The sequence below is a fragment of the Xyrauchen texanus genome, chromosome 5 (assembly GCF_025860055.1).
Source record: "Xyrauchen texanus isolate HMW12.3.18 chromosome 5, RBS_HiC_50CHRs, whole genome shotgun sequence".
NCBI lineage: Eukaryota > Metazoa > Chordata > Actinopteri > Cypriniformes > Catostomidae > Xyrauchen > Xyrauchen texanus.
This window is the reverse complement of record NC_068280.1, coordinates 504,069-530,338: the sequence shown is the minus strand read 5'-3', so window position 1 is coordinate 530,338 and position 26,270 is coordinate 504,069. Positions and strand designations below refer to the sequence as shown.

Genomic DNA, 26,270 nt, shown 5'->3' with positions numbered 1-26,270 from the left:
TTGAAGACCTTAAATATATCCACAGATACACCTCCTATCAGAAGCTAATTGTCTAAATTTTCCAAGCTGCTTAAAGGCAGTTAACTTAATGTAAACTTCTGACCCACTGGAATTGTGATTATAGTCAATTAAAAGTGACACAATCGGTCTGTAAACAATCGTTGGATAAATGACTCGTGTCATGCACAAAGTAGATGTCCTTGTGCTTCTGGTGAGAACATTCACTACTAACAAGCTTCATACTTTATTCCTCCATTTCATGTTTGATAAATCACAAAGGTAATTAATTCTGCTTTACCAAGATTACCATATAAAAGAGAATGATACCTACAGATCTCTGTTCTCCAACCCATTAATACATTTTGGCCATTTGATGGTTGAAAATCAACTATCCTCCAAATCACGATTTTACTATTGACCTCAGTAATTAATATTAATGGAGTACAGCAGCCCATTCCACATCACGTGTTGAAGAGTGACTTGAACAGAATTGTCAAATCAGCTTGTATGATGTATCTGATAGAAATCATTACTCGCTGTGTGTACAGATATACAACCAATGAACAGGTCAAATATAAACATTTGCAGCACAAGTTTGAAACATCAAAGACACAAATAATTTTACAAACATTTATTTTACTAGCAGAAGAGAAATAAGCAGAAACTTTAAGATCATACAGAACAATCTAATTTCTGATCTAACATCCACCAAATAAAACACAGAGCAAAGGGAATGAAAGTAAAATAAATCTATATCGTAACCTGTAAAGATTTGTGCCGACTAGTTTAAACAAAAGTTCAACTCACTTTCAAGACAAACTCAAAGTCTGAAATCATATGAAAAGGCATATAAACTGTCACATATTCACTATGAAATGAGCCGTTCCACAAACACACATTTTTAATAATAGGAAACAGGCTGTGTGTGTGTGTGTGTGTGTGTGTGTGTGTGTGTGTGGGGGCAATCCAGCGATTGGCTGACCACAAGACAGGGCTTTATTCTGATTGGTCCACAGGCTGCAGAGCACATTTTGGGATAATTTGCCACCCTGACCCAAACTCAGTTTTCATTTCATAACACTTTGCATGGTGGGTGATTTTTCTAATAGACACTATATTACCCATTTATTTACAGGAATATTCACCCAAAAATTCTACCAATGTACTACTCACCCTCAAGACTTTGTCTCAGTTAACATTTTCTTTCATTGCATGGAAAAAAAAGATTTAATGAAAGGGAATGAGGATGGAGGCTGAATATGATACCTAATCTCCTTTATGTTCCACAGAAGCAAGCAAGCCATACAGGATTGAAGTGAAATGAGTAACTGAATGAAAAAAAAAAATATATATATATATTTTTTAAGGGCCAGGGAGTAAACAATCCCTTTAAATGTCAAAATTACTTGACTGTCTCAACATCAGAATCGCCCTTTGGTCCTTTGTCTATGGCCTCGCTAAGCTCAGCTAGCACAGCCTCCTCCTCGCCCGCCTCTACACCCTCCTCGCCCGCCTCTACACCCTCCTCCTCGCCCGCCTCTACACCCTCCTCCTCGCCCACCTCTACACCCTCCTCCTCGCCCACCTCTACACCCTCCTCCTCCTCCTCGGCTCCACCCATCTCCATTTCCTCATGCCCCTCCCCATTCCCTAAGGTTCCTGCTGCAGGCTCTGCATCCTCTGCAGCCCCCCCCTCTTCCTGATTAGCCTCCTTCAGGCTTTCACTGTTCAAATCGGACTCTGATACGTCCATCACCATGGAGTCCTCGGGATCCTGGTCATTGTTGAATGGGTTTTCACCCTGCAAAACGAAGAAGTACATGTATAAATTAAACTATTTCAAACATATACGCTACATCAGCTAGGCCTAATAAGATGACGTTAACGGCATCAACCAAAACCTGGAGAAAAAAAAACCTCTAGATCGATTACAAATTTTTAGCAGTCAGTGCCTGATCAGGTTTAAAATGAGCATGCATCAGTCTGGGTTCAATGCCCAAGGAACGGACATACTGACAACATAAATCGCTTGAACGATTCACTTGGACAAAATCGGCAAAGTAAATGTAGGAAAATGGAAAAACCTTTAGGAAGCTCTCCAGTTTCTTGCCAATGACATTGTGGTTGAGAATGCTGCGAGCCACAGACAGACTTGATTTTTTTGACTGCTCCATCATACCCTGAAACACAACAGAACAGGTCAGAACATCAGACGGAAGAGGTGATGAACATTTAATAAGAAAAACAACTCAAGTGTGTACCTTGCGATTGTAGTTATGGTCGTTTGATTTCAGGTGTTTCTGAATCAGCGGGTACTGCATTGGTATGAAAACGTCACAGGCTGAGCAATGAGCCGCCTCCACCTTCTTCATGAATTGCTCCATACCGAGTTCTACAAACAGAGATATACGAATTCACAACCTAATAGAGTGAGACAGACTCACAACTCAACACCTTAGAGACCAAAAACAGAGATCACAATTCATACCTCGTGTCAGATCTTGCTCTTTGAACACCTGACAGATGGTGGCGCTGTAATTCTCCATCTGACTCACCATATGCACAGTCTTCTTATACTTATTATTCAGATACTCCTACAACACACACTGGCTGTTAATACAACACACTGTGCTTCTACAGGATGGGCAAGAAACTCCAGCAAGAAACTGCTTTTACACATCACTAATAATAAAGATTTCCATGTAAGAGGAAGTGTCCGTACCTGTAGGAAGTCGGTGGTGGGCTTTGACAGCTGATTGGTCAAAAACTTGAAATGATCTTTGTGGAACTTGCTCTCCAGATGGGTGGCCATGTCCTCGCTGTAAAACGAGCGGAACTTGCAGATGGAGCACGCGAACATCAACCTGGAGAGCAACAGAGAGAGAAGCGCTCATGAGACACAAACAAGCCTCCGAGAACACTGCATTAGACATGCAGATGGACAGACAATCTGACCTAACCTGTGAGCAGAAACTTTGACCCCTGACCTTTCAAAAAAGCCCCTCCTCTTTCTAAATTTGGATGCAGGGGTCGGAGTCTGTTTTCCCTTTTTCTTGGAATGACCACCCTCTTCCTGATTGGATGAACCTGAAGAGAGACAGACAGATGTAAGGTGTGAGACACTAACAGGTATTACTTTCTTGCACTCTTTCTGATAATAAATTCTAATCACTTAATTTTATCCATCATGATTTACTGTAAAAAGTATGCATCCCAGAATGGAGCTAGACCTGAATGCGACTTTGCTAAAGCAAACCCTAAACGGCCTTTTGGTTAACATTTCTGGCATAAGTGAGACCAGCCAAAAAGTCGTTTCAGAGGCGTGGTATGCGATTACATTTTGAAACCAGGAACCAAACTAAACTTACCAGCACTCTCTCCTTCATCTCTTGGTTTGGAGTCCTGAAGAGCAGAGAGATTAATTTTTTTGTTCAGTACAAACTCTTAATATGAAATAACATGAATGTCAGACTAAACACATCACATTTTCAGAAGAGAGATGTTTTATACCAAACGCACATCAGTTGTCTTTACGTCCTCCAACTCCGGTTTCTGATCTCTAGATGCTGCCTCTGAAATAAAAGTACACTTACTTAAAAAAAAACCTTACATATGGACCGGAACATACAGAGAGCACTAATAGTAGTTCAGGAGGCACTACTGGGACAACTACATTATTGTGCAAATGGTATTTTTGAAGGCACTGCTGGGACAACTGCAGGACTGTGTCAACAGTCGTTCTGGAGGCATTATGGGGATTGTACCAACAGTCGATCTGGAGGCATTATGGGGATTGTACCAACAGTCGATCTGGAGGCATTATAGGGATTGTACCAACAGTCGTTCTGGAGGCATTATGGGGATAGGTATGAAGTTTGGGACTTTACCGTTGACATGCTTGTCTCCTGTGGTTTCAGTTTTGCCCATCTTTGACTCTGGCTCACCCGCTGCCCTTAGAGTCTGTTTCCTTTTCTTCTGTCCATCGCGTTGAGACTTTACTTGCTGCTATGGCAACACAAACACTGCATCACATGTGTGCACACACACACCTGCTCATTCACTATCCTTTTTCTACTATATCTAACCCCAAAGCTCTCTCTCACACACACACACACACACCCAACAACGCATTCTGATCTTCCGTTAACGGTCGTGCACAGACAATCATTCACATACTACCTTTAAGGGTTAGTTCACCCAAAAGCGAAAATCCAGTCATCATTTTCTAACAGTGTTGTTAGATACCTCCCATGATTTTTCTTTTGTGGAACACACAAGGAGAAATGAATGTCCACGTTACTCAAACATGGATATATCTTCCAAACCGCAAATGGGGACAGGTGCGGTCAAGCTCCCCAAAAAAAGGACAATGAAAGTACTGCACATAGTCCAAACAACTGATGTGCTACAGTCCAAATCTTCGGAACCCATTTGACAGATTTATAAGAAACAAAGTTTGTCATCTGGGTTTGGAACAACACGAGTATGATAAAATCATGTCAAATTCATTTTTGGGTGGACTAACCATTTAACAAACTGAAATCTAAAAAAAAACTATACTAAACATTACATGCACTTACCATCATAAATATATGCACACACCGTCAGATCATCAGTATACAAATTCGTAACCATTATACCAATGTGCCGAGGCACTGTGAGTGGTATTATCAAGAAAAATACTTTACAATTAATCTGTTTTCCCAAATTCTGTGTTGGATGTAATCAGAATAAATCAAAGGAAATGTCTAATTGGGGGTGAGGGCAAAATGGGGCAATGAGAGTTCAGCTCTCTTTAAGGGGTGGGATGAATGCAGTTTACTGGAATTTAGCCTACATGCAGGGGTCTCACAGCTCCCCTGGCCAGATGGCTGGGAGTTGGAGGTACTTACTCTGTTGAGGGGTTTCTTGCGGGCGCGCTGTCGGTTGGCCCTTGGGCCCCCTCCAAAGTTCCTGACAGGGAAGTCCTGGCGGCTTTGTTGAGACTGGAAGGCCCCACTCTCGGGGTACATGCGATGGGCCAGGAGCGAGGGTAGCTTTCCTCGCCCTGCAGGGGAGCGGCCCTGGCCTCCACCCCGCCCACTTCCTCCCCCCACAGAGGAGTCCTGCTTGCGGCTGTAGCCGCGCCCCCCTGATGCTCCGCCCCTACGCGGGGATCTCTGCCCTGCCCCCCAGCTGGAGCCTGAGAAGGCATCTCGACTCTGCCACATTTTGGCAGATCCAAAGGCAGAGGCGGCGCTGTCAAAGCCGCCACCGCCCCCTCCGCCCATGGCCCCAAAGCCACGCTGGGCCATCATGTCACCCCGGGAGTCACCGTAACCAAAGTTACTGGACCTGAAGAGATCACGGGAGCCAAGGGAGGCGGAGCGCGAGTCAAAAGACTCGTATTGGTCAAACCTGCAAAGGGAGGGAGGCGCAGAGCAAAGGTCAAGCAATGACGACCTTTCAAGTAACTGTCTTTGTTGAGTTTTTCATCATTTTTCAAATGATGTCATAAGTCAAGACTTTTATATACAAATAAACCTAAAATGGGTGACAAAGTGCATTAAGTTATTCATTCAAGCCATTCCACAGCCTATTCTCAGTGGCCAGTCAGTATACAATGATTGCAGGTGCATTGTGGAAAAAGAGACAAAGGCAGTATTAGCTGTCAGGCTGTGGAAAGGCTTCAAAATGATGGTTGCACAGATGGACGTATAAGGCAACAATCTAGAAAAAGCCAAAATTGCACAGTTGGCAAAGTACTAGTGTTTGAGGGAGCCAACATGGTTAACACAAGAGGGGATAATTTGAGATACAGGCTGATACACTGAGGTTCAGTGAGGGCAAGATTAGCATTACTTTTAAAATAACAGTCAGCTATGAACTGTATATCATTGAGTCGAAGTGGGATAATGATTTGCAAGCAAAGCAACATTCAAGAGAGCCTTTACAAGACAGTCACTAAATCTGGGGTGTTTTCGTAATCAGCAACCTATAGGGAAACTGGACACCAGTTTTAATAGTAGAAGCTACCCAAGCAAAGCATGAATTTCTTGCTATACCACCTGAATCTATTAGGTAAATGAAATAACTACATAACCCTCTGCCTACACCTTTGAGGACATAACAACTCAAAACTAAATGGAAGTACTAGACCGTATGCAGTCATCTAGTCACTGAAAGACATTACTAATAGGGAAAAAAGGTTGCATTTGTTGCAGGGATTAAATTAGAAGACTGCAAAAAAATACTAAGCTTGAGGCAGTAACTGCTGAGTTTGTGCTAGCAAAAAAGGTCAACATCTGTAGTTAGGTAAAACTATGACAGACTAAGTGGTGTACTGAAAAACGTCCATGTTATAGGATTAAGAAAATAGTTTCTAAAGACTATAATCTGCTGTAACTCATCCTTTGAGGAGTAATATTACAAAATCAAATTTTCAACTAATTTATTTACTTAAATTGGACATCTGGCTGGATCGAAATCGAGAGCTCCAATTCATTTTCAGATATTACAGGTTATTGCAAATCTAGTGTAGTAGTCCTTGCAGCCCAAGTACAAGGTGTACTGTGGTTAATTAGAGCATGTGTGTGTTACCTGTCACCACGAGATCCACCTTTCATCCCTCCCTCTAACTGTGTCAGCATGTCCAATCGTTGGTTGATTTTGGCAATAACGGCATCTGCGTTCGACCCCGAGGAGGACAGCAGAGATGATCCAGACAAACCCCTCTTCATGCGCTCATCTCCATAACCACCCCCTCCATATCCCTCTCCACTGGAGAGACGTTCTTTATAGCCATACAGGTCATAACTGCCCGTGCCTGAGTCCCCCAGGAGGAAGAGGAACGGGTTTATCAAGAATTAATGCAAACGTCACCCATCCCCAAATACAAGTAATCCCATATATATTACACATACACAAAATCAACAATTAACTCCCACCATTACCACTCCCAATCCCCACCGACCCTCATACACTACTGTGGTCTCAATTTGTCGATAAAATTGGCATTAACGCAAAAATTGTGTCACATGACAGAGTGTGCCCCAATCGTTAGCCTGTGTTAACCATGACGACATTATTGAAAACAGGTTATTGTACGTTAAATTAAATTACCAAATGAAAAAATACATAAATTAGACCTATATATGCCTTTTCTTTACACACACTTACCCTGTTCTGTAGATGAATAAAGTCGTCTGAATGACGTTCTCAGAATGTTCTAGACTTCTCAAGAATATAAACCATCAGAACCATTTGCCCAAATCACATTTACTGCTTCAGAAAATAAACACTTGCATTTTGAAGCTAAAATTAATTGTAGATGATAATCAAGTTCAGTTGGTGGTTAAAGTTGCTGGAGAAATATGCGGGACATGATGCAGTTGTGATGCTTTAGATTAGATGTTTAAAATATTGAATGAGGAATGAATCATATGTAACACTGATATTACACTGATATGTTTCTTTAATATCTGTCACACATCATAAACACATCCATGATGATCCTGAAAGTTTCTCCAATACTTGAACAGGGTCATAGGTGCAACATCAGGACCGATATTACAGTCCCATCAGAAGAGCAACTTACAATTCCTCCTCTTCTGATTGCATTTATTTGTTAATTAAAATGAAAGTAAGCTGCTAATTTCAATGAATTGTCTCAATCTCCCCATTTTACCAAAATTTAGGAGGAAAAAAATGAGGCACATATGGGAGGTGAATTAGTGATAAACACATTTCTGAATGGAAATGCAAAGTGTTTAAGCATGACGTCATCACGCACACCATTATTATCCATAAAAAGCCATTTGTAATGGAAATAGACAGAAGGCGGCAAATGTTGCAATTTTATTTTTCACATTTTCACTTTGTTGATAACAAAACAGCGCAAACGGTGGATGGAAACTAGGCTACTGTTAACTAAATTCCCTGTTGGTAAAACCAGTTGTTGCTGATTGAATAATGCAATAAACACAAAATATAAAGTTACTTTATTCTAGGCCTTAAAAACTAGTAGACTTATACAAACTATTATTTACAGTATTTAAGATATTCCTACAGAATGAGGCTTGATGTCAAACTGAAGTTGAACCCATTGGTGTAATTACATTTAAAGTGAACATTTTGGTTAGTTTGTCAACATCTCATTTAATTATTTGTATTCATTATATTTAATTTAGTAATATATTATAGTAACTAAATATTTAATATATGTACGTTCCTTTTCATTGTGTTGGATGTTGGTAATATTAGTTCCGCTTTCACTTGTTTCTGCAGGGACTGTAATAAGTGCGACACGCTCTCTCGTGAGGTAAACAAATGACGGGAGTCTGAAGAGATGTTTCTGGACTCTACAGGTGTTTCTGTTAATGCTGTTTGCTCAGCAATCATTTAATAAAGATGTTTGAATTATTCCCCATCTTGTATTGTTCATTATTATAATGATACATGTGCCTTGCGGAGACTGAGATGCTGCTACCGCAGATAATAATAAACGCTTCACGCAGGACGCGCCAGTTTAGTGTAAATAAAGCGTTTAGCACACTTAAGCTAACGGAACCGAACTCAGAGCACTTCTGTTACTGTAAGCATGAGCGGGAGTTGTGGAGTACAGAACCGCTCTGAAAACACTGTAATAATGCTCTGACTTAATATAGACTGGACAGAGCAAATACACTTTGAAGGGAGCAGAACATTAATTTAAATCGCACAAGGTCAAATCACGGTTTCGCTTTTATTTCTATCAATTGTGAAGCCCTACTTTAGAAGAAATGAAAGCACATAACAATTACATTATTATGTAACAGTACATTATTAGTTACCAAATAAAAAGACAAAGCTATGTGTTTCAAACCATTGTAATTCCTTACCTCTGGATGATCCTCCTGAACCTCCCCATCCGGAGTATCCTAAAGCAATAAACAATACATCAGTACTTCATTATTAATAAGCATGTCAAACATACTGCCTGCTAAGATTCTCAAAATATAGGCTAGAGTAACAAGATTTATAAAACCGCACTATTGAGCATTATTCTCTCCTATGACATACATGTGACAGTATATCACTAATGGTGTTGCTCTGATACCAACATTCTGCCCTCAGATTTTTGATGAAATTATTGTCTTAAACCCCAGCATTAAGTCTTACAGATACAAATTATGAACTTAAGTTAAAAAAAATGTGGAATCCATGTTAAATGTTTTAATGAAATGTTATGATCAAACACACACACATACACACACACACACACACACACACAAAAGTTTGGAATAATGTACAGAGTTTGATCTTATGGAAAGAAATTGGTACTTTAATTCACCAAAGTATCATTCAAGTGATCACAATGTAGAGTCAGGACATTAATAACATGAAAAATTACTATTACAATTTGAAGAAATTAACACTTCAAAGAGTTCTCATTCAAAAATCCTCCATGTGCAGTGATGACAGCTTTACAGATCCTTGTTATTCTAGCGGTCTTGACCTTTCACCCCACACTTCCTGTAGCACTTGCCATAGATGTGTCTGTCTTGTCGGACACTTCTCACGCACCTTACAGTCTAACTGATCCCACAAAAGCTCAATGGGGTTTAGATCCGTAACACTCTTTTCCAATTATCTGTTGTCCAATGTCTGTGTTTCTTTGCCCACTCGAACCTTTTCTTTTTGTGTTTCTGTCTCAAAAGTGTATTTTTCTTTGCAGTTCTTCCCATAAGAGTCTTCTCTTTACTGCTGTACATGAATGTTGAGCGGGTAGAATTCAATGAAGCTGTCAGCGGAGGACATGTGAGGCGTCTCAAACTAGAGACTCTGATGTACTTATCCTCTTGTTTAGTTGCACATCTTCCACATCTCTTTCTGTCCTTGTTAGAGACAGTTGTCTTTGAAGACTGTAGTTACACCTTTGGATGAAATCTGCAGTTTTCAAGTATTGTATCGCCTTCATTCCTCAAAACAAAGATTGACTGATGAGTTTCTAGAGAAAGCTGTTTCTTTGACCTAATTTTGACCTTAAAACACACCAGTCCATTGCATACTGTGGCAACTCAACAACAAACACAATGTGCAGCTTCATTTAATGAACCAAATATCTTTCAGCTGTGTTTGATATAACAGCAAGTGATTTTCTAATATCAAATGATCAATTTATCATGATTACTCGAGGATAAGGTGTTGGAGTGATGCTGCTGTTTTTTGCATCAGTAATGTCCTGAATATACTTTGTGATCAGCTGAATGCCACTTTGGTGAATTAAATACCAATTTCCTTCCATAAGAACAAAATCTGTACATTATTCCAAACTTTTGGACACCAGTGTATATGAATAATTTTTGGGGAGATGCACAACAGAGCTTTACAGTATTAATGAAAACAATCTGATTATCTGAGGCAAAAGGCTGTCATGGCTGAAACACAACATGCTGATATTCAGTACACTAAAGATACTGCTTACAGATTATAATACTAATAAAAAACATTTAATATTATAATACTAATAAAACACATGTAATGTATTTTTGTGACTGCTTTGAATATTACACTTTTATACAGTAGTAATATTTTTGTCATAATTTCTTCAATTTCACGCATCAGTTGAACAAAGCTCTAATTACAGAAGGACTTTTATTTTGAAAGATTGTAAGTTTTTCCTGTTTGTGAAGGGTTCATTATATCAAACTTCCAGCGACTCATGAGCTGGAACAGAGTTTATGCACTCAGCACACTGATATGTGGCTCTGCAGATGGATACTATTGGACACACTGCATGAAAATCAAGCATTAGTAGTGCGAGTTGCATTTGTGTGTTCATGTGTTGCGTTGGTGTACACACCTGCTTGTGTGTGTGTGGAGATGACAAAGCAGGACAGTGCCTCTCATTCTATAGCGCCCATGTGACTGTATATTATATAATTAAATTACATCCTTCTGCTGTTCAATGATCACATTTGGCCATATAGAGGCTTTTTTATTATTATTTTCAAATAGTCTCAAAACCAATTACATTTCGCTAATGGCAGCATTGTTCAATATGGTGCCGAAGTTAACAAGATGATTTTATACCATTTACCAATTTTTTGGCATTACGATATTTCGCTAGTACCATTACACCACGCAACCCTACACAGCAATAAACATGGACGATATTGTTATCACAGGCACTTCAAAATACTGTAGATAATACCAGGTCACCTTTAGTTTTAACCAAATTCTGTTGCTTCTGATCGCACAGTAGTTTGTTTTAGGGACACACAATACTGATTTTTCATGGCCGATTCCAGATTTATTTTAAGCAACAGACAAGAAAGAATGAGAGTTCGTCAAAAACATGTTAATTTCCTCTTTTACAGGCCAAACTGATTTAACCCCTAATTTCTATTAATGAATGAAGATGACACGTGCGCTCTGATGTAAACAACCAAGTGAACGAGGATGGCGGCTGAAGGAGGAACGCAGCAGATACTTTCAGAAAGTATTTTGGGTTCCATTTAAATGCGGAGGGATTGCTGGTTGAAGACGGTTTCCCGTTGTGTAAAGCATGTGGAAGAAATTTGGTGGCGAAAAAAGGAAAACCCTCCAACATGTTCGCTCATCTGCGGGACAATCATCCAGTGTGAATTAGCGAGATAAAAGTTCCTGCACACAGTATGTGAGACGCAAATTATGCCATCATACATTTTTTTCGACCTGTGCTGATGGTCCTTGGCTGTGCACATGGTCGCTGGACATTGAACGTACAATAAGAGCATCACAAACCAGTGCGCTCGTATTCACTCGCGGTCAGAAAAGTAGCTTACACTTTGGATGATCAGATACAGAACGAGGAAAAACTAAGTACACCAGGACCTTTAGTGACATGAAACAAAACACTTCAAAACAAACAATTGTGTAATTTGTTACAGAACAAAACGTAAATTCAACATCTTATTTAACTTGCAAATAATTTCATTCGTCAAGGCTGAACATCTCTTTTAGGTGGAGTGACATTGTCGTTTTAGAGAGCATTTGATTGGACAAAAAATCTGTACACACCCCCAAGTGCAAGATGACGTCATCAACATTTTTGGTTGTTTTTTCACAGACAATAAAGACCTAGGCCTAACAGCTTAAAGCTAATTTACTCACATTTTAAGAGTACACTAGCAAACAGATGGCCTAAAAACGGACAGATATGAACTAGTTGACAAAGAACGACTCTCTCAGTTTTACAATCAATTTACATATTACAATTACACATAAATGTTAAACAGGTCTACAAAAAAAGAGAAGCACACTTGTGCGTGTTTAATGGAGGCGAACAGACGAGAACCAGCAGCCATTTTACAACAGTGCCTCCATTTCACTTTCTGCGTCAGTTTTCAAAAGCGATTACATGTATAGTTCATATAGGTCATTTACTCCTCCTCGATGCAGATTTATGCGAATTTAGACACGAAAGAACAACATTTTACAAAAACAAAAACACGATTAATCGCGTGCAAGGACTCAATCATTCACACTAAACAAAAACAATAAAAAATAAAAAAGGTTATTAATAAGTTATAATCATTATTAAAAACACTCAAATGAAACTAATTTGACGGTTTCATTGTTATATAAACTGATAAATGTGATTTTACGTGTGATAGCTCTAACTTCAAAATAACAAAGGGGTTAAAGATAAATCCATTAATAATCAATGATATAATACAAAACAACGATGTAAAACGGATTGAGTAAAAACCTTTAAAACATCTAAACAAAAGACAACACGGTTTTCATGCTGCGCCATTTCACCCACTTCAAAAACTCCCTCGTCATTCTCTGCGCTACAGTACCACAAACACACGGTCTTGCGTTTGCAGAAACACATTATGATTGCAGTGAACAACTGTTTGTATAAAATATATATAAAGAGTAAAAACCTGAAGAATATCCTCGATCCATCCTGCAGCAGAAGACAAAGAGTGTGTTCGACAGTGTGTGCGAGGCGTTTAAGATCCGATCAGGCCGCACTGACTCCGCCCACAGAGAGAAACTTGACTGACGTTTGAACGGGCCAATGATCACCCTTCAATGACCGGAAAAGAGCAAGGAGTGAAGATATTTAAATATTTCAAAATAAAAGTGTATGTTGATTTTTATTTCATTTTTTAAAAGAAAGAAACATTATAAATGTTTAGTTTTAGATTTATGAGTAGAATAAGGCCCGTGTTAAAAATTTGACTTTAACGTTTTGTTCGAGCACTTAAATTACACCCAGGCATACCTCAAACATTCATTTGGAAGCTACTGTGCATCCGTCTATTGCAGTGCTATAAAAAAGACTACAACTCCCATCAGTATGTGAGTTATAATCTTTACAAAATGGCCACCTGTTGTAGTCCTTATGTAGCGGCGCGTTAGCAACATTTTTAAAAGACACAACGGCTTCAATATACGCAAATGAGGCCTGACTGTGTGTTCCATAGACATAATAAATACATAGACGCCCTATTGGCCGCTTTGGAACGTTGCTGCGATACGTCAACGCGTCCGCCATTTTGCGGAGGGCAAGACTGCGCTGTAATCAAATGCAAGTAAACGGGGGAGTTGCGGTTTTTCTGGATAAAAACAAAAATAACGTTTACATTTATCAACCGATTTCAGTGGTTCGTACATGGTGTACAGAAAGTTCCATCTCTAGTTATTTAAAATCTCGATAGTTAGACTTATAACATTTTATTTTTTAAATAATGAATTGTCAAAGCTCAGGCTTGTCATGTATTTGGCTTTTTATTCTTGGATAAGAATTGTGAAGACCCCCATACTGAGATATAATTTAATTTTCATATTAAATGAAATAAAGTTTTCTTATTGTGGAAAAAACATTTTCTGTCTTTAATCCGATTTTAGCTTCTCTTGTGCTTACAAATGAGCCATTGAGAAAATAAAACAAATCAGCAAATCACACATGCAGGTGCTTTCTGTATTTTTATAGCACTAAAATATTGGATATTTACAGATAGATACTCCAAATATACAATAACAAAGATAACTGATGGATCCTTTATGATAATACATATTATATGGATGGTCCAACTACAGTGCAATGCAAATAGTAAATATAAGATAAAGTGAGAAGTAATAGTAAATAGTTTAGTGTATAGTCAATAAAATAAACAAACAGTATACAGCAAATAAAATAGTAATGAATAGTATAATTATATAATATCATATGTACAATAATATAATAATTATAGGTAATGGCATATATTTTATGTATAATACTATAATAATAGCAATAGAATATGAAATATTAATTACAGAATATAGTCAACAAAAATTAATAAGTTAAATAGTGACTAGTACAATAATTTAACACCGTAACTATAATAGATTGATAAATCGCAAGTGGTATAATATAATAATAGCAAATACAATGTAATATTAATTGCAGAATAATATAGACAATAATAAAAATAGTAAATTATTCAACTCCTGTTATGAGAGAAATGGGAATGTTGCCCTCCGCAATATGGCGGCTCGTTGACGTACGCTCCAGCGGCCAATAGGGCGTCTATGTCTTTATTATGTCTATGGTGTGTTCTAGAACAAAACGTGAAAGTATCTTTAAGTAATTCTCACCACAGATCTTATTTTACTTGTAATTCAAAATCTCTTTCCTTAAAAACGAATCTAACCTTTACACCTTCTCAAAAAACATTTAAAAATAAATGTATTGCATTTTCTTACACAAATAATCATTGCAAATGTTAACAATATTTAAAGACTAGCAGTTTGCTGTGAAACAGCTTGCTAATGAATGAGCTTGCTTGAACAATCTTTCAGCAAATAGTGCTTTTCAGTCTGTTTACATATTTTTATAAAAATGTCACATTATTATTGTTATCTAATAGATTTAAATGTAGTTACTGGGGTTACTATGGGCTGAAATATGTGCCACCAGAAACTGAATTTGAACCATTTATATTTGAATTTGAATGGCTAAACTTGAATAATTGCATTGAAAAACTGAATTTGAATCACATCATTTGAAATTGTATTGTTTAATTAAAATTGAATTTATTCAAAAACTGAATCTGAATTGTATCATTTGAAATTGAATTTATTCGTTTGGAACTGAAGTCCAATAAAATTTGATCCTCACTGAAAATTAAACTCTCTATATATCTTCACATTCACTTCTCACAATTCAGATTCAGTTCTCAAATTCAATTTCAAGTTACTGAGACAGACATCCGGGTAGTTGGAGGATGAAGGAAGAGCAATCGAGCGCAGATCGATAGATAGCGTTCATTGGCGCACAGGACTCCTCTTGGGCCAATCAGCACCAATGTTTTGGAGCACAGTACGTTACCCGCCATGAAACTATGGAATTACGATTGTGTCAATAATAATGAATGTAACTTTATAAAACTGAACGTAACTTTTTCAGAAACTATCAAAAATATTCCATTACAAAAGAAGAAAAACACAATTAAAATGAAAAAAAAAATGAACTCAGTCGCACGAATTTAACAGGCTCTTCAAATATGCTTCATTTTTTGTTAATGTTTTTCAAAGATTCGTTTTCGCAAATCGTGGATTCTGAATACATTGCCACAGATTTCGCTTACGCTTCGCAGTTTTTCGTTTGCTGTTTTGAGACAAACCTCTCGTGGGGTGGGCTTAACAGTGATCTACTCTGATTGGATAGTGAGCTTTTGATGGACAGGTGCTCTCTGACCCGGATGTACAGACGTCACTCAGTGGCGCGCATTATTGGAAAGCTCTCGCGGTGATTTGTAGTTATGCAATACGTCGTGCTTTGTTGTATTACTTACTAACAATATGTAAATAATATTTGACCTATAATTATATAATTTAATATTATATGAGACCTTCGATCGTCTAATAATCGTCTTCGATCAGTCTGTAAAGATGAGCTCTCAGGAGAGACACGGAGCGGCATCATCTTCCTCCTCTTGTCCTTCAAGGCAGCTTGAAGTAAGTTCGTGTTACTGAAGTAACCAATAACATCGATAAAACTTTTATTCATGTAACGTTACAGTGTGTAACAGTTCTGGCTTTATTTTGCAAATTTATTGTTGTATTGTAAATGCATGCTAAATAAAATGTTGCTGTTTTGTCATTGTCATGACTGCAAAACTGAAACCTGGCCATATCTTGGTCCACTGTTTGACTCTGCCCCGACTGCTGAACGGACTGCTGCTGACTCTGCCTTGTGCTGGTATTCCCGAGCGACTGGTGTACAGCTGCAGCATCTGCACCAAGATTTCTGCCTTGCTGTAGAATAAAGACCAGTTTGATATTCTGCACTGTCTACATTGACACGTCCTTGAATATAATAACTGTGCAAAAGAGCAAACAATCAAACTACATAACATCATGACATGACATCAGTGCATTGCAAACTTGTGAATGACAATAAAAAAAATTATTAAAAATATATAAAATTATGATATTTTATATGTGTTTATCAAAACATTGTGAATAAATATAATAAAATATATGCAATATTCCACCACTGTGTTGAAATTTAGAGTGTTTTCTGTAAAATTAGAAAATTGTATCGATGTTATTGGTTACTTCAGTAACACGAACTTACTTCAAGCTGCCTTGAAGGACAAGAGGAGGAGGAGTGGAGCATTTGTTTAATAAGCAAGGTCTTTTATTCAGATATTCAGAATTTCTTTCTGAATACCAAATACCAGTAACCCCAAAAGAATTTGCTACAGTAATGGGTGCTATTCCTCTGGTTATGTATGTAAAAACCGTAATTACTTCACACCAGTATCTACTGCATCCTTTCCTAAACCTTGTGATACTTCTGTTGGTCAAATCTGTTTTTCAGAGTCGAAAGCTAAAAACTATAAGATCTTTATTTCTTAAGGATTTGATTTCTGTTCCACCTGTTATTTCCTTTTGGAATAATTTGTTTGGTAACCTTAATTGGAAAAAATCTGGTCTTTACAGCAGAAATTCATTCTCACAAATAAAGTGAAAGAAATGTCCTTTAAGTTGATACACAGGTTCTATCCTGTTAAGAAATGTATACAAAGATTTAAATCTGACATTGAGCTAACATGCTCTTTTTGTGTGAATTCTGATGAAACAGTGGTTCATTTATTTTGGTCGTGTCATTACACTCAGAAGCTCTGGAATGAAATTGATGTTTTTATCAAGTGTAAGATTTTGCCAGGCTTCTCAATACATATGAGAAACATTATATTTGGGTATTTTGATTCAGACCCCACAAACGAAAATGTCTGTTTTGTTATTAATTTAATTATTTTCTTAAGCAAATTCTATATTCACAAATGCAAATTTTTAAACTGTAAACCTATCTTCTCTGTCTTCTTAAAAGAAATAGAAAATTATCTAAATTTGATTTCAGTATCTACTAATAAGAAAGCCATAAGGACTGTTAGAATCTGCACTGCATTTGATCTCTTCATGTGAACATTTTTGTGTGATGTAATGCCCTACCTCTTCTTTTATTGTTATATACATTATTATTATTATCTTTTTTTAATTATTATTATTTTTTCTATTTATTTTTGTCTTCTTTATTGTTTTGGTTGATATTATGTGATGTACGTATGCTTTCTCTTTTGTATGTTCCTGTTCTTTGCATTAAAAAAACACATATATATATATATTTTTTAATAAATAAGAGGAGGAAGATGATGCCGCTCCGTGTCTCTCCTGAGAGCTCATCTTTACAGACTGATCGAAGACGATTATTAGACGATCGAAGGTCTCATATAATATTAAATTATATAATTATAGGTCAAATATTATTTACATATTGTTAGTAAGTAATACAACAAAGCACGACGTATTGCATAACTACAAATCACCGCGAGAGCTTTCCAATATGCGCGCCACTGAGTGACGTCTGTACATCCGGGTCAGAGAGCACCTGTCCATCAAAAGCTCACTATCCAATCAGAGTAGATCACTGTTAAGCCCACCCCACGAGAGGTTTGTCTCAAAACAGCAAACGAAAAACTGCGAAGCGTAAGCGAAATCTGTGGCAATGTATTCAGAATCCACGATTTGCGAAAACGAATCTTTGAAAAACATTAACAAAAAATGAAGCATATTTGAAGAGCCTGTTAAATTCGTGCGACTGAGTTCATTTTTTTTTTTCATTTTAATTGTGTTTTTCTTCTTTTGTAATGGAATATTTTTGATAGTTTCTGAAAAAGTTACGTTCAGTTTTATAAAGTTACATTCATTATTATTGACACAATCGTAATTCCATAGTTTCATGGCGGGTAACGTACTGTGCTCCAAAACATTGGTGCTGATTGGCCCAAGAGGAGTCCTGTGCGCCAATGAACGCTATCTATCGATCTGCGCTCGATTGCTCTTCCTTCATCCTCCAACTACCCGGATGTCTGTCTCAGTAACTTGAAATTGAATTTGAGAACTGAATCTGAATTGTGAGAAGTGAATGTGAAGATATATAGAGAGTTTAATTTTCAGTGAGGATCAAATTTTATTGGACTTCAGTTCCAAACGAATAAATTCAATTTCAAATGATACAATACAGATTCAGTTTTTGAATAAATTCAATTTTAATTAAACAGTACAATTTCAAATGATGTGATTCAAATTCAGTTTTTCAATGCAATTATTCAAGTTTAGCCATTCAAATTCAAATATAAATGGTTCAAATTCAGTTTCTGGTGGCACATATTTCAGCCCATAGGTTACTGTCTAGCACGTGTAACTTTTGGTAAATTAGATAAAAAAAAATAAAAAAAAGAACTTTGCAAACGTGTACAAAATGACAAATAACACAAAGTGGATTAAAATGTGATTTCCATGAAATCTATTAATTTATTCAGACAAAATCTGATAAGAAAATGTAACTTATTTCCACAAAAAAGAAATGTGATTTAAAGAACTCAAAGCACTATATAGTAACATGATCTGATACATAAATATATTCAAATGCAGCAAGTACAATTCAGAGAAAATACACCAATGTTTGGTCCCACCTTTTTTTTATAACATAAATAAACAATATTAGTGTGAACTTAACTAAATTATAGTTCAAAATCCCAAACCAGATATGTTTTGGTTTTACATTTATAAAATAACATATATACATATTGCTAATAAACAGGCACGTTGATTTGCCTGTTGGGGCTTTAAGAAGCATTAGGCTGTAACACATGGAAAGCTTATAGCAGCCGCACGAATGTGTGTTTGGATACAGAAAATCATGTTTAACCAACCCAGAATAAAAACACAATTAGTTTGACCGATGAGAAAAAAGAAACCAGGACAAACTTTCCCAAAGAAACAGCCAAAAATAACTGATCAAATGGCTAATAATTTAGACAAAGAATATTTCAGGAGGTTGTCACGGCTGGAGGAATTCTCTTTGATGCCAGTTCTTCCACAGCAAATGTGTAGTTATACTGCAGAAAAAACAATTCATCATTAAAAGGAGTTTAAAACTAACATATAAAGACATTTAAGCAACTAATCACAACACTAAAAGGCAAATTCAAAATAAAAGTCCGTTATTTTTCTCTAAATGATGTATTAGCAGTGGATAATCAGGATTAGAAAACAACTAAACCACAATAAAGATTCAGAAGATTTAAAACAAGAAAAGATCTCACCTCATTCTCAATGTCCTGCACTGATTTTACCCAGATGTCACATAATGAGCTTACAGACGCCTGACAGACACACACAGATGAAGAGTTTATTACACTGCTTACAAGGAAAAACAGTGATGTCCTCCTTAACTGTGCTAGTTTCATGTCTCTCGACTCCACACTCTCTACTGAAATCAGTCACATTTAATCGAATGGTGAGAAGGAATAGTGTATGATGGTAGTGTCCTGATAGCCCTGTCGGGTTTTATTTTCTATAATACTCAGCTGTACATTATTCCTTACTTGTATCCTAAAGTTAATCTGTGATTTCTCACCTTTGTGTTTGACTGAGACTCAAACTTCGGGTGTAGAGTGAAAGGAACTCCATCCATTGCTACACAGAACAACACATCATAATACTGTTGTTAATAAATACAACAATATAAATGTATGATATGACCTTTATAACGTGCTGAAGTTATGACTTTAACATGATATGACCTCTTTAATATGGATACTGACCTACCAGATCTTAAAGAGCAAATAGATTGTACAACAGTGTTCCAGTAGTCACGTATATAGTGATCAGTTCATATGTTTGCTGTACCTGTTATCCCAAAGATGTTACTATGGTTACCGCTGCCACACACCCCCTCCAATGACCCTTTTGTTTCCAGGTTACTGCGGCGACGGCTGACCTTTGGGAGGGCAGTAGGTAGGTTGCTATGTAGACAAGCAAGACAGACAGTTACTGTGTGAAGTCTGCAACTACCAACACCCTAGCAACTACAAAGCAAATCCCTGGCAACCACCCATTTCTTTGAAGTGTTGTAAATAGATGTTTCTAGTTGTATCCAAAGGCAAAGTGATGATTTGTTTCTGTCACATTTACTAGTCAAATCATTCAGTCAGTTGACTGTCCCACCAGCCATGAGGTTATACCATGCTTTGAGAATTTGACAATCTGGATTTGCGAGAGTGTACCTGGGTTTGAGAGGCTGTGGTGGTCCAGCTCCTTCTAGCGAGAGAGTTCTCATGTCCAGACTGACACTGCGAGGCTTGGCCAGAGGCACTGGACTGGAGAACGGGCCCTTCAAACACCAGACAACAAATCCATTCATGTCCCTGTAATGTAAACACACACACATTAAAGAGTGCGTAGAGTACCTGGTTATAGTACCTCGTGGTGGTCAAGTCAAGTCAAGTCAAGTCAAGTGGTTTTTATTGTTGTTTCAACCATATACAGTTAGTACAGTACACAGCAAAACGAGACAACGTTCCTCCAGGACCATGGTGCTACATAAAAACAACAAAGTACCAACATAGGACCACATGAGACTACACAACGAAATAAAATACCTATATAAACTACCTATATATATACCTATATAAAGTGCACGTGCAAACATGTGCAAAAAGTACAGGACAGTACAACAAATTACTGACAATGAACAGGACAATAGACAGTGCAGAGCCGACCAGTACTCAGTAGTGCAAAAAGATGACAGTTTCTAAAAATGTAAACAACATACTATGAGATAATGTTCTATGCACATAGCAGTTATTGAGGTAGCAGACAGTTATAAAGTGACAGTTATTAAAGTGCAACTCAGGACAAGTGTGTGTGTGTGTCAAACCAGTCTCTGAGTATTGAGGAGTCTGATGGCTTGGGGGAAGAAGCTGTTACACAGTCTGGCCGTGAGGGCCCGAATGCTTCGGTACCTCTTGCCAGACGGGAGGAGGGTAAAGAGTTTGTGTGAGGGGTGTGTGGGGTCATCCACAATGCTGGTTGCTTTGCGAATACAGTGTTTTTTGAAAATGTCTTTGATGGAGGGAAGAGAGACCCCAATGATCTTCTCAGCTGTCCTCACTATCCTCTGCAGGGCTTTGCGGTCCGAAACGGTGCAAGTCCCAAACCAGGCAGTGATGCAGCTGCTCAGGATGCTCTCAATAGTCCCTCTATAGAATGTAGTGAGGATAGGGGTTGGGAGATGTGCTTTCCTCAGCCTTCGAAGAAAGTAGAGACGCTGCTGGGCTTTCTTGGTGATAGAGCTGGTGTTGAGGGACCAGGTGAGGTTCTCCGCCAGGTGAACACCAAGAAATTTGGTGCTCTTGACGATCTCCACAGAGGAGCCGTCGATGTTCAGCGGAGTGTGTTCACCTTGTGCTCTCCTAAAGTCAACAACCATCTCTTTTGTTTTGTCGACATTCAGGGACAGGTTGTTGGCTCTACACCAGTTCGTCAGCCGCTGCACCTCCTCTCTGTATGCTGACTCGTTGTTCTTGCTGATGAGACCCACCACGGTCGGTGTCATCGGCGAACTTGATGATGTGATTCGAGCTGTGCATTGCTGCACAGTCGTGAGTCAGCAGAGTGAACAGCAGTGGACTGAGCACACAGCCCTGGGGGTCCCAGTGCTCAGTGTGGTGGTGGTGGAGATGCTGTTCCCGATCCGGACTGACTGAGGTCTCCCAGTCAGGAAGTCCAGGATCCAGTTGCAGAGGGAGGTGTCCAGGCCCAGCAGGTTCAGCTTTCCAATCAGGTGCTGGGGAATGATTGTGTTGAATGCTGAGCTGAAATCTATGAACAGCATTCGAACGTATGAGTCCTTATTGTCTAGGTGGGTGAGGGCCAGATGGAGGGTTGTGGTGATGGCATCGTCCGTTGAACGGTTTGAACGATATGCAAACTGCAGTGGGTCTAGTGGGTGTAGTGACTCGCCTCAATCCGGGTGGTGGAGGACGAATCTCAGTTGCCGTGGAGACATAGCGCGTGTGGAGGCTTCACGCTATCCTCTGCGGCATCCGCACAACTCACCACACGCCCCACCGAGAGCGAGAACCACATTATAGCGACCACGAGGAGGTTACCCCATGTGACTCTACCCTCCCTAGCAACCAGGACAATTTGGTTGCTAAGGAGACCTGACTGGTGTCACTCAGCACGCCCTGAATTCAAACTCACGACTCCAGGTGTGGTAGTCAGCATCAATACTCACTGAGTGATTATAGATCATGATTAAGGATTATCTGATTCTAGAACAGTGTCTGATTATAGACTAGGTGTGCATGGCATCTGATTCTATGCTGTGGTGAGCAGGTCGTGGCCGAGCAGTAAGGATGGACACCTGGATGGTCTCAATCAGCCAGGAGAGAGTTAAAGAGGAGCCAGAGCACCAGTTCGAGAGAGATGGACGGAGATGACTGTGTGTGCTAGTTTAGAGCTGAAATGCCAACCGAGTGTATGTGTAGTGTTGAGCCAATCAGAGAGAGAATGTGAATCTGTCACAGACTCCCAATAAAATATACTGCTTAAACACCGTAAAGAGCACCTGATCCTAGAACAGCCATATAGTGTGTCTGACTCTAGAACAGACCTTTTGACTGCTTGATAATAAATCAGGTGTGTACAGAGCACCTGATTCTAGAACAGGGCCCGTATTCACAAAGATTTTTATCCAACCACTACGAGTGCTCCAAAGAGTTCCTAGCTACAAGTTTTTGCTTAAAACCTATTCCAAAAATGCTGAGAGCAAATATTAGTAAGAAAATGTCTGATTCCAGACCAGCCATACGGTGTCTGGTTCTAGAACATGTATGTTGTATCTGATCAGATTATCTCACCCCAGGCAAGTGTACTGCTGCAACACGGTCTTGTTCTTAGCCGTCATCTTGAGCTCTAGAACTGCTGCTGCAACACTGCCCACAGGAACAACCCGCACACAGACACGCTTCTTCTTCCCAACAGATGCCTCTGCGCGCACACACACGCACGCAAGCACGCACGCACACGCACACACACACACACACACACACAATGGTTAGACTTACACTGAGGACAACACAGCAGGCACAGATTTGCATGAAACGGACTCTACACCAGTACTCAAACTCATAGTGGAATATTTAATAACATTTTAAGAGGTTTTAAGAACTTTTAACTTAAGTTAAAGATAGCCTAGCTAAAGATAAACTGTTGCTATTTATTTGTTTATAGCTGCTACCTGAATAATAACTGATAACACATGTGGTTTATTGGCTCAGACTTTTGAGCAAACTACATCTCTCTCTTGAGTACTGAGGTTTGTTACACCCCCCCCCATGGGCAGGAACCCTTAGAAGATCGAGGAAGCAGACGGGGAGGTGGAGGGATGGTCAAGACTGTTGCTTAAGGGGCGGTTTATATACAAAGCAGCCTGCAGGTTGATTGGCAGATTAGATGTGCAATCTCCTCCCGAAAGTTTGATTAATAACTCTATTTATATTTGGTGCATTGTGTAGAGTATGTTTCTGTCCTAAATTAGGCAGGTTTGTGGATGGTCTTACTGGGCTCCAGGTATTCTGGGATGTAGCAGTAACCGTGAGGAATCGTCTCTTTATCAGAAATCAGCTGCACATCTGCCACGACCATCCCTCCAGACAGATCCTACAGAGAGAGATCATTTTATTCATCCATGCAGTGGCATTGGGACACTTTAAATGCCACTTAAGAGCAAATACTTTTTGTGGTCACAGTGTATATTACCTTACTGTAAGACAGAAAGTATCCTGATTTGAGTCCAAACCCCCGACTGAAGTTAGCAGAGCCGCCATCTTCAGTGAGACTGACCTAAACACACACACACACACACACACACACACAACATTACATTACATTACATTAATGCTATGAGGCAGTGCACACTCACTGACAGTATGAGCAGGTTTGTACCAGGGTGAAATGACTGGGGCAGGTGGTGCCATTAGATGCCCATGCCACTGCCGTGATGGGCCTGTTGGTGGCGCTAGACGATTCAAACACAGACATCTACAGAAACACACAAATCAACTGAGATTTATTTCAAAACTGAGTGACAAATGATGACAATTCTGTCCCCAAACTTATTTTTACATTTTTAAGATAATTTAATGCTCTTTGATGAGGATTCAAGACTAAATAAACGTAAATAAAATCTCCCGCTCTTTCAAGGGATGTAAGGCACAATGAAAGCCTCAGTCACCATTAACTTTCAATGTATGAGGGGAAAAGGTAATAAAAAGTCAAGGGTGACTGAGACTAACAAACACATCTCCTTTTGTGTTTGACTAAATAAAGAAAGTAATACAGGTTTGGTACACAATGAAGGAGAGAACATGACAGAAGTTTTTGGGTGTACTATCCCTTTAACTGAGCTGAATATCACGCGATAATGACGTGTTTAATTGTGTCTATCTGTTAATCACACAGTTTATATTTATTAATATCGACTACCATCCGTTTTAGGCTTAACACACGAAGTACGACGTAGCACCGATCAAAGTTTCATTATTTTAACATATACAGACAATATTCAGCATTAACTGTATTCAGTAAACTTTAACAGTGTTGTGATTGTGTGTCGTAAAGCAGTATTGAGTACTTACGTGTTGTTTGAGGTAAAGTGTGTTCTTGTCAAACTGAACACCGCAGTCACTGAACAGGAAGTGAAGACTGAAGTACTACAACTCCCACAGTGCACACGCTGACGTCACAGCGGAAGAGCGCATGCTCAGAACGCTTTACGTTCTGGTTGGGTATTTCATTTCTAATGTATTATTTTAATTGGATAAATTATATATTTTGTTCCATTCCTGTAGTCCTCCATTGCAATGCTAATTATTCTTTGTTCATGTAATTTGCAAAATAATCAGTTAAAGAAAGAAAAAGGCATAAAACCTTACAATGAACCATTCGAGAACATTTAAATGTGGCTTTTGTAAGATGTAACGCAAGACATTTATTTTGGCAAAATGTAATACATGTATTTATGAAAACTGAAAACTTTTAAAACTATTTCAAACTAAAATTATTCATCTTTTATAACTTCTTGCCAAGTCTCACACATAAAAGTACTTTCTCCAATCACAAATCACATTTGATGACATTTGTTAATTAAATTAAGCAGAACGTTCTCTGCATCTGAAAAATGCTACAAAACACTTCTTTGTGTTCTTTTAAGATTTGTAGTTGATTTATATAATTTATTACGATTCACTGTTGATGGGTTTGTTGTCACTATATTGTCATTTCTTCTTCTTTACTAAATTTAATAGGAAGAAAAAAGTCAATATAGAGGGCTCGTTTAAAATGTTCTGAAGTGACCTTTGACCGGTTATCAAATTAATATATTGTGTATTTATTAAATACAATTATTATTAAATTACTTGTTTTTAAACACGATTAACAGTTTAATCTTCTGTAAAGCTGCTTTGTAATGGTGTGTGTTGTGAAAGCTTGCCATCACAACAACATTCTAGTTTTATCCTCAATGACTTGTTCCTCATTGTAAAAGTGTTTACATTTACATTTATGCATTTGGCAGCTGCTTTTATCCAAAGTGTCTTACAGTGCACTTATTACAGGGACAATCCCCCCGGAACAACCTGGAGTTAAGTGTCTTACTCAAGGACACAATGGTGGTGACTGTGGGGATCAAACCAGCAACCTTCTGATTACCAATGTATTATACAGTGCACTTATTACAGGGACAATCCCCCCGGAGCAACCTGGAGTTAAGTGTCTTACTCAAGGACACAATGGTGGTGACTGTGGGGATCAAACCAGCAACCTGTCAATCAGTGTGTGTGTGTGCGTGTGCGCGTGTGTGTGTGCGCGTATGTGCGTGTGTATGTGCGTGTGTGTGTGCGTGTGTGTGT

General features: G+C 38.5%; 2 protein-coding genes across 4 annotated transcripts; both read right to left on the bottom strand.

Annotated features, from left to right (window-relative positions):
• Positions 1 to 616: 616 nt before the first annotated feature.
• Positions 617 to 13,013, bottom strand: LOC127643408 (A-kinase anchor protein 8-like). 3 transcript variants are annotated; one of them, XM_052126114.1, is made up of 13 exons: positions 12,894 to 13,013; positions 8,859 to 8,897; positions 6,580 to 6,805; positions 4,893 to 5,397; positions 3,888 to 4,005; positions 3,520 to 3,572; positions 3,369 to 3,402; positions 2,961 to 3,087; positions 2,723 to 2,864; positions 2,489 to 2,594; positions 2,262 to 2,392; positions 2,085 to 2,180; positions 617 to 1,801 (listed from the first exon to the last, which is right to left on the bottom strand). In XM_052126114.1, the coding sequence occupies exons 1-13, from the start codon at positions 12,913 to 12,915 to the stop codon at positions 1,403 to 1,405; spliced, it is 1,998 nt and encodes a 665-aa protein (XP_051982074.1). In that variant the 5' UTR covers positions 12,916 to 13,013; the 3' UTR covers positions 617 to 1,402. The 3 variants fall into 3 exon arrangements, with proteins under 3 accessions (XP_051982074.1, XP_051982076.1, XP_051982075.1); XM_052126116.1 differs by having other exon boundaries at positions 2,988 to 3,087; XM_052126115.1 differs by having other exon boundaries at positions 3,888 to 4,002.
• Positions 13,014 to 18,556: 5,543 nt separating this feature from the next.
• LOC127643420 (multivesicular body subunit 12A-like) lies at positions 18,557 to 25,068 on the bottom strand. The gene is made up of 10 exons (XM_052126150.1): positions 24,999 to 25,068; positions 24,307 to 24,402; positions 24,121 to 24,204; positions 23,922 to 24,021; positions 23,220 to 23,349; positions 20,580 to 20,720; positions 20,203 to 20,318; positions 19,931 to 19,989; positions 19,617 to 19,676; positions 18,557 to 19,409 (listed from the first exon to the last, which is right to left on the bottom strand). The coding sequence occupies exons 2-10, from the start codon at positions 24,400 to 24,402 to the stop codon at positions 19,341 to 19,343; spliced, it is 855 nt and encodes a 284-aa protein (XP_051982110.1). The 5' UTR covers positions 24,999 to 25,068; the 3' UTR covers positions 18,557 to 19,340.
• Between the last annotated feature and the right edge of the window lie 1,202 nt (positions 25,069 to 26,270).

Excerpts from the sequence above, each read along its gene's own strand:
- LOC127643408 (XM_052126114.1), bottom strand. The coding sequence starts at position 12,915 with ATGGATCGAGGATATTCTTCAG. Across the intron at positions 6,806-8,858 it reads TTCAGGAGGATCATCCAGAG|GCACGGGCAGTTATGACCTG; the intron begins GTAAGGAATTAC and ends TGGGGGACTCAG. Across the intron at positions 1,802-2,084 it reads AACTGGAGAGCTTCCTAAAG|GGTGAAAACCCATTCAACAA; the intron begins GTTTTTCCATTT and ends TTCGTTTTGCAG.
- LOC127643420 (XM_052126150.1), bottom strand. The coding sequence starts at position 24,402 with ATGTCTGTGTTTGAATCGTCTAGCGCCACCAACAGGCCCATCACGGCA. Across the intron at positions 24,022-24,120 it reads ACTTTCTGTCTTACAGTAAG|GATCTGTCTGGAGGGATGGT; the intron begins GTAATATACACT and ends CTCTCTCTGTAG. Across the intron at positions 23,350-23,921 it reads CCCAGAATACCTGGAGCCCA|AGGCATCTGTTGGGAAGAAG; the intron begins GTAAGACCATCC and ends GTGTGCGCGCAG.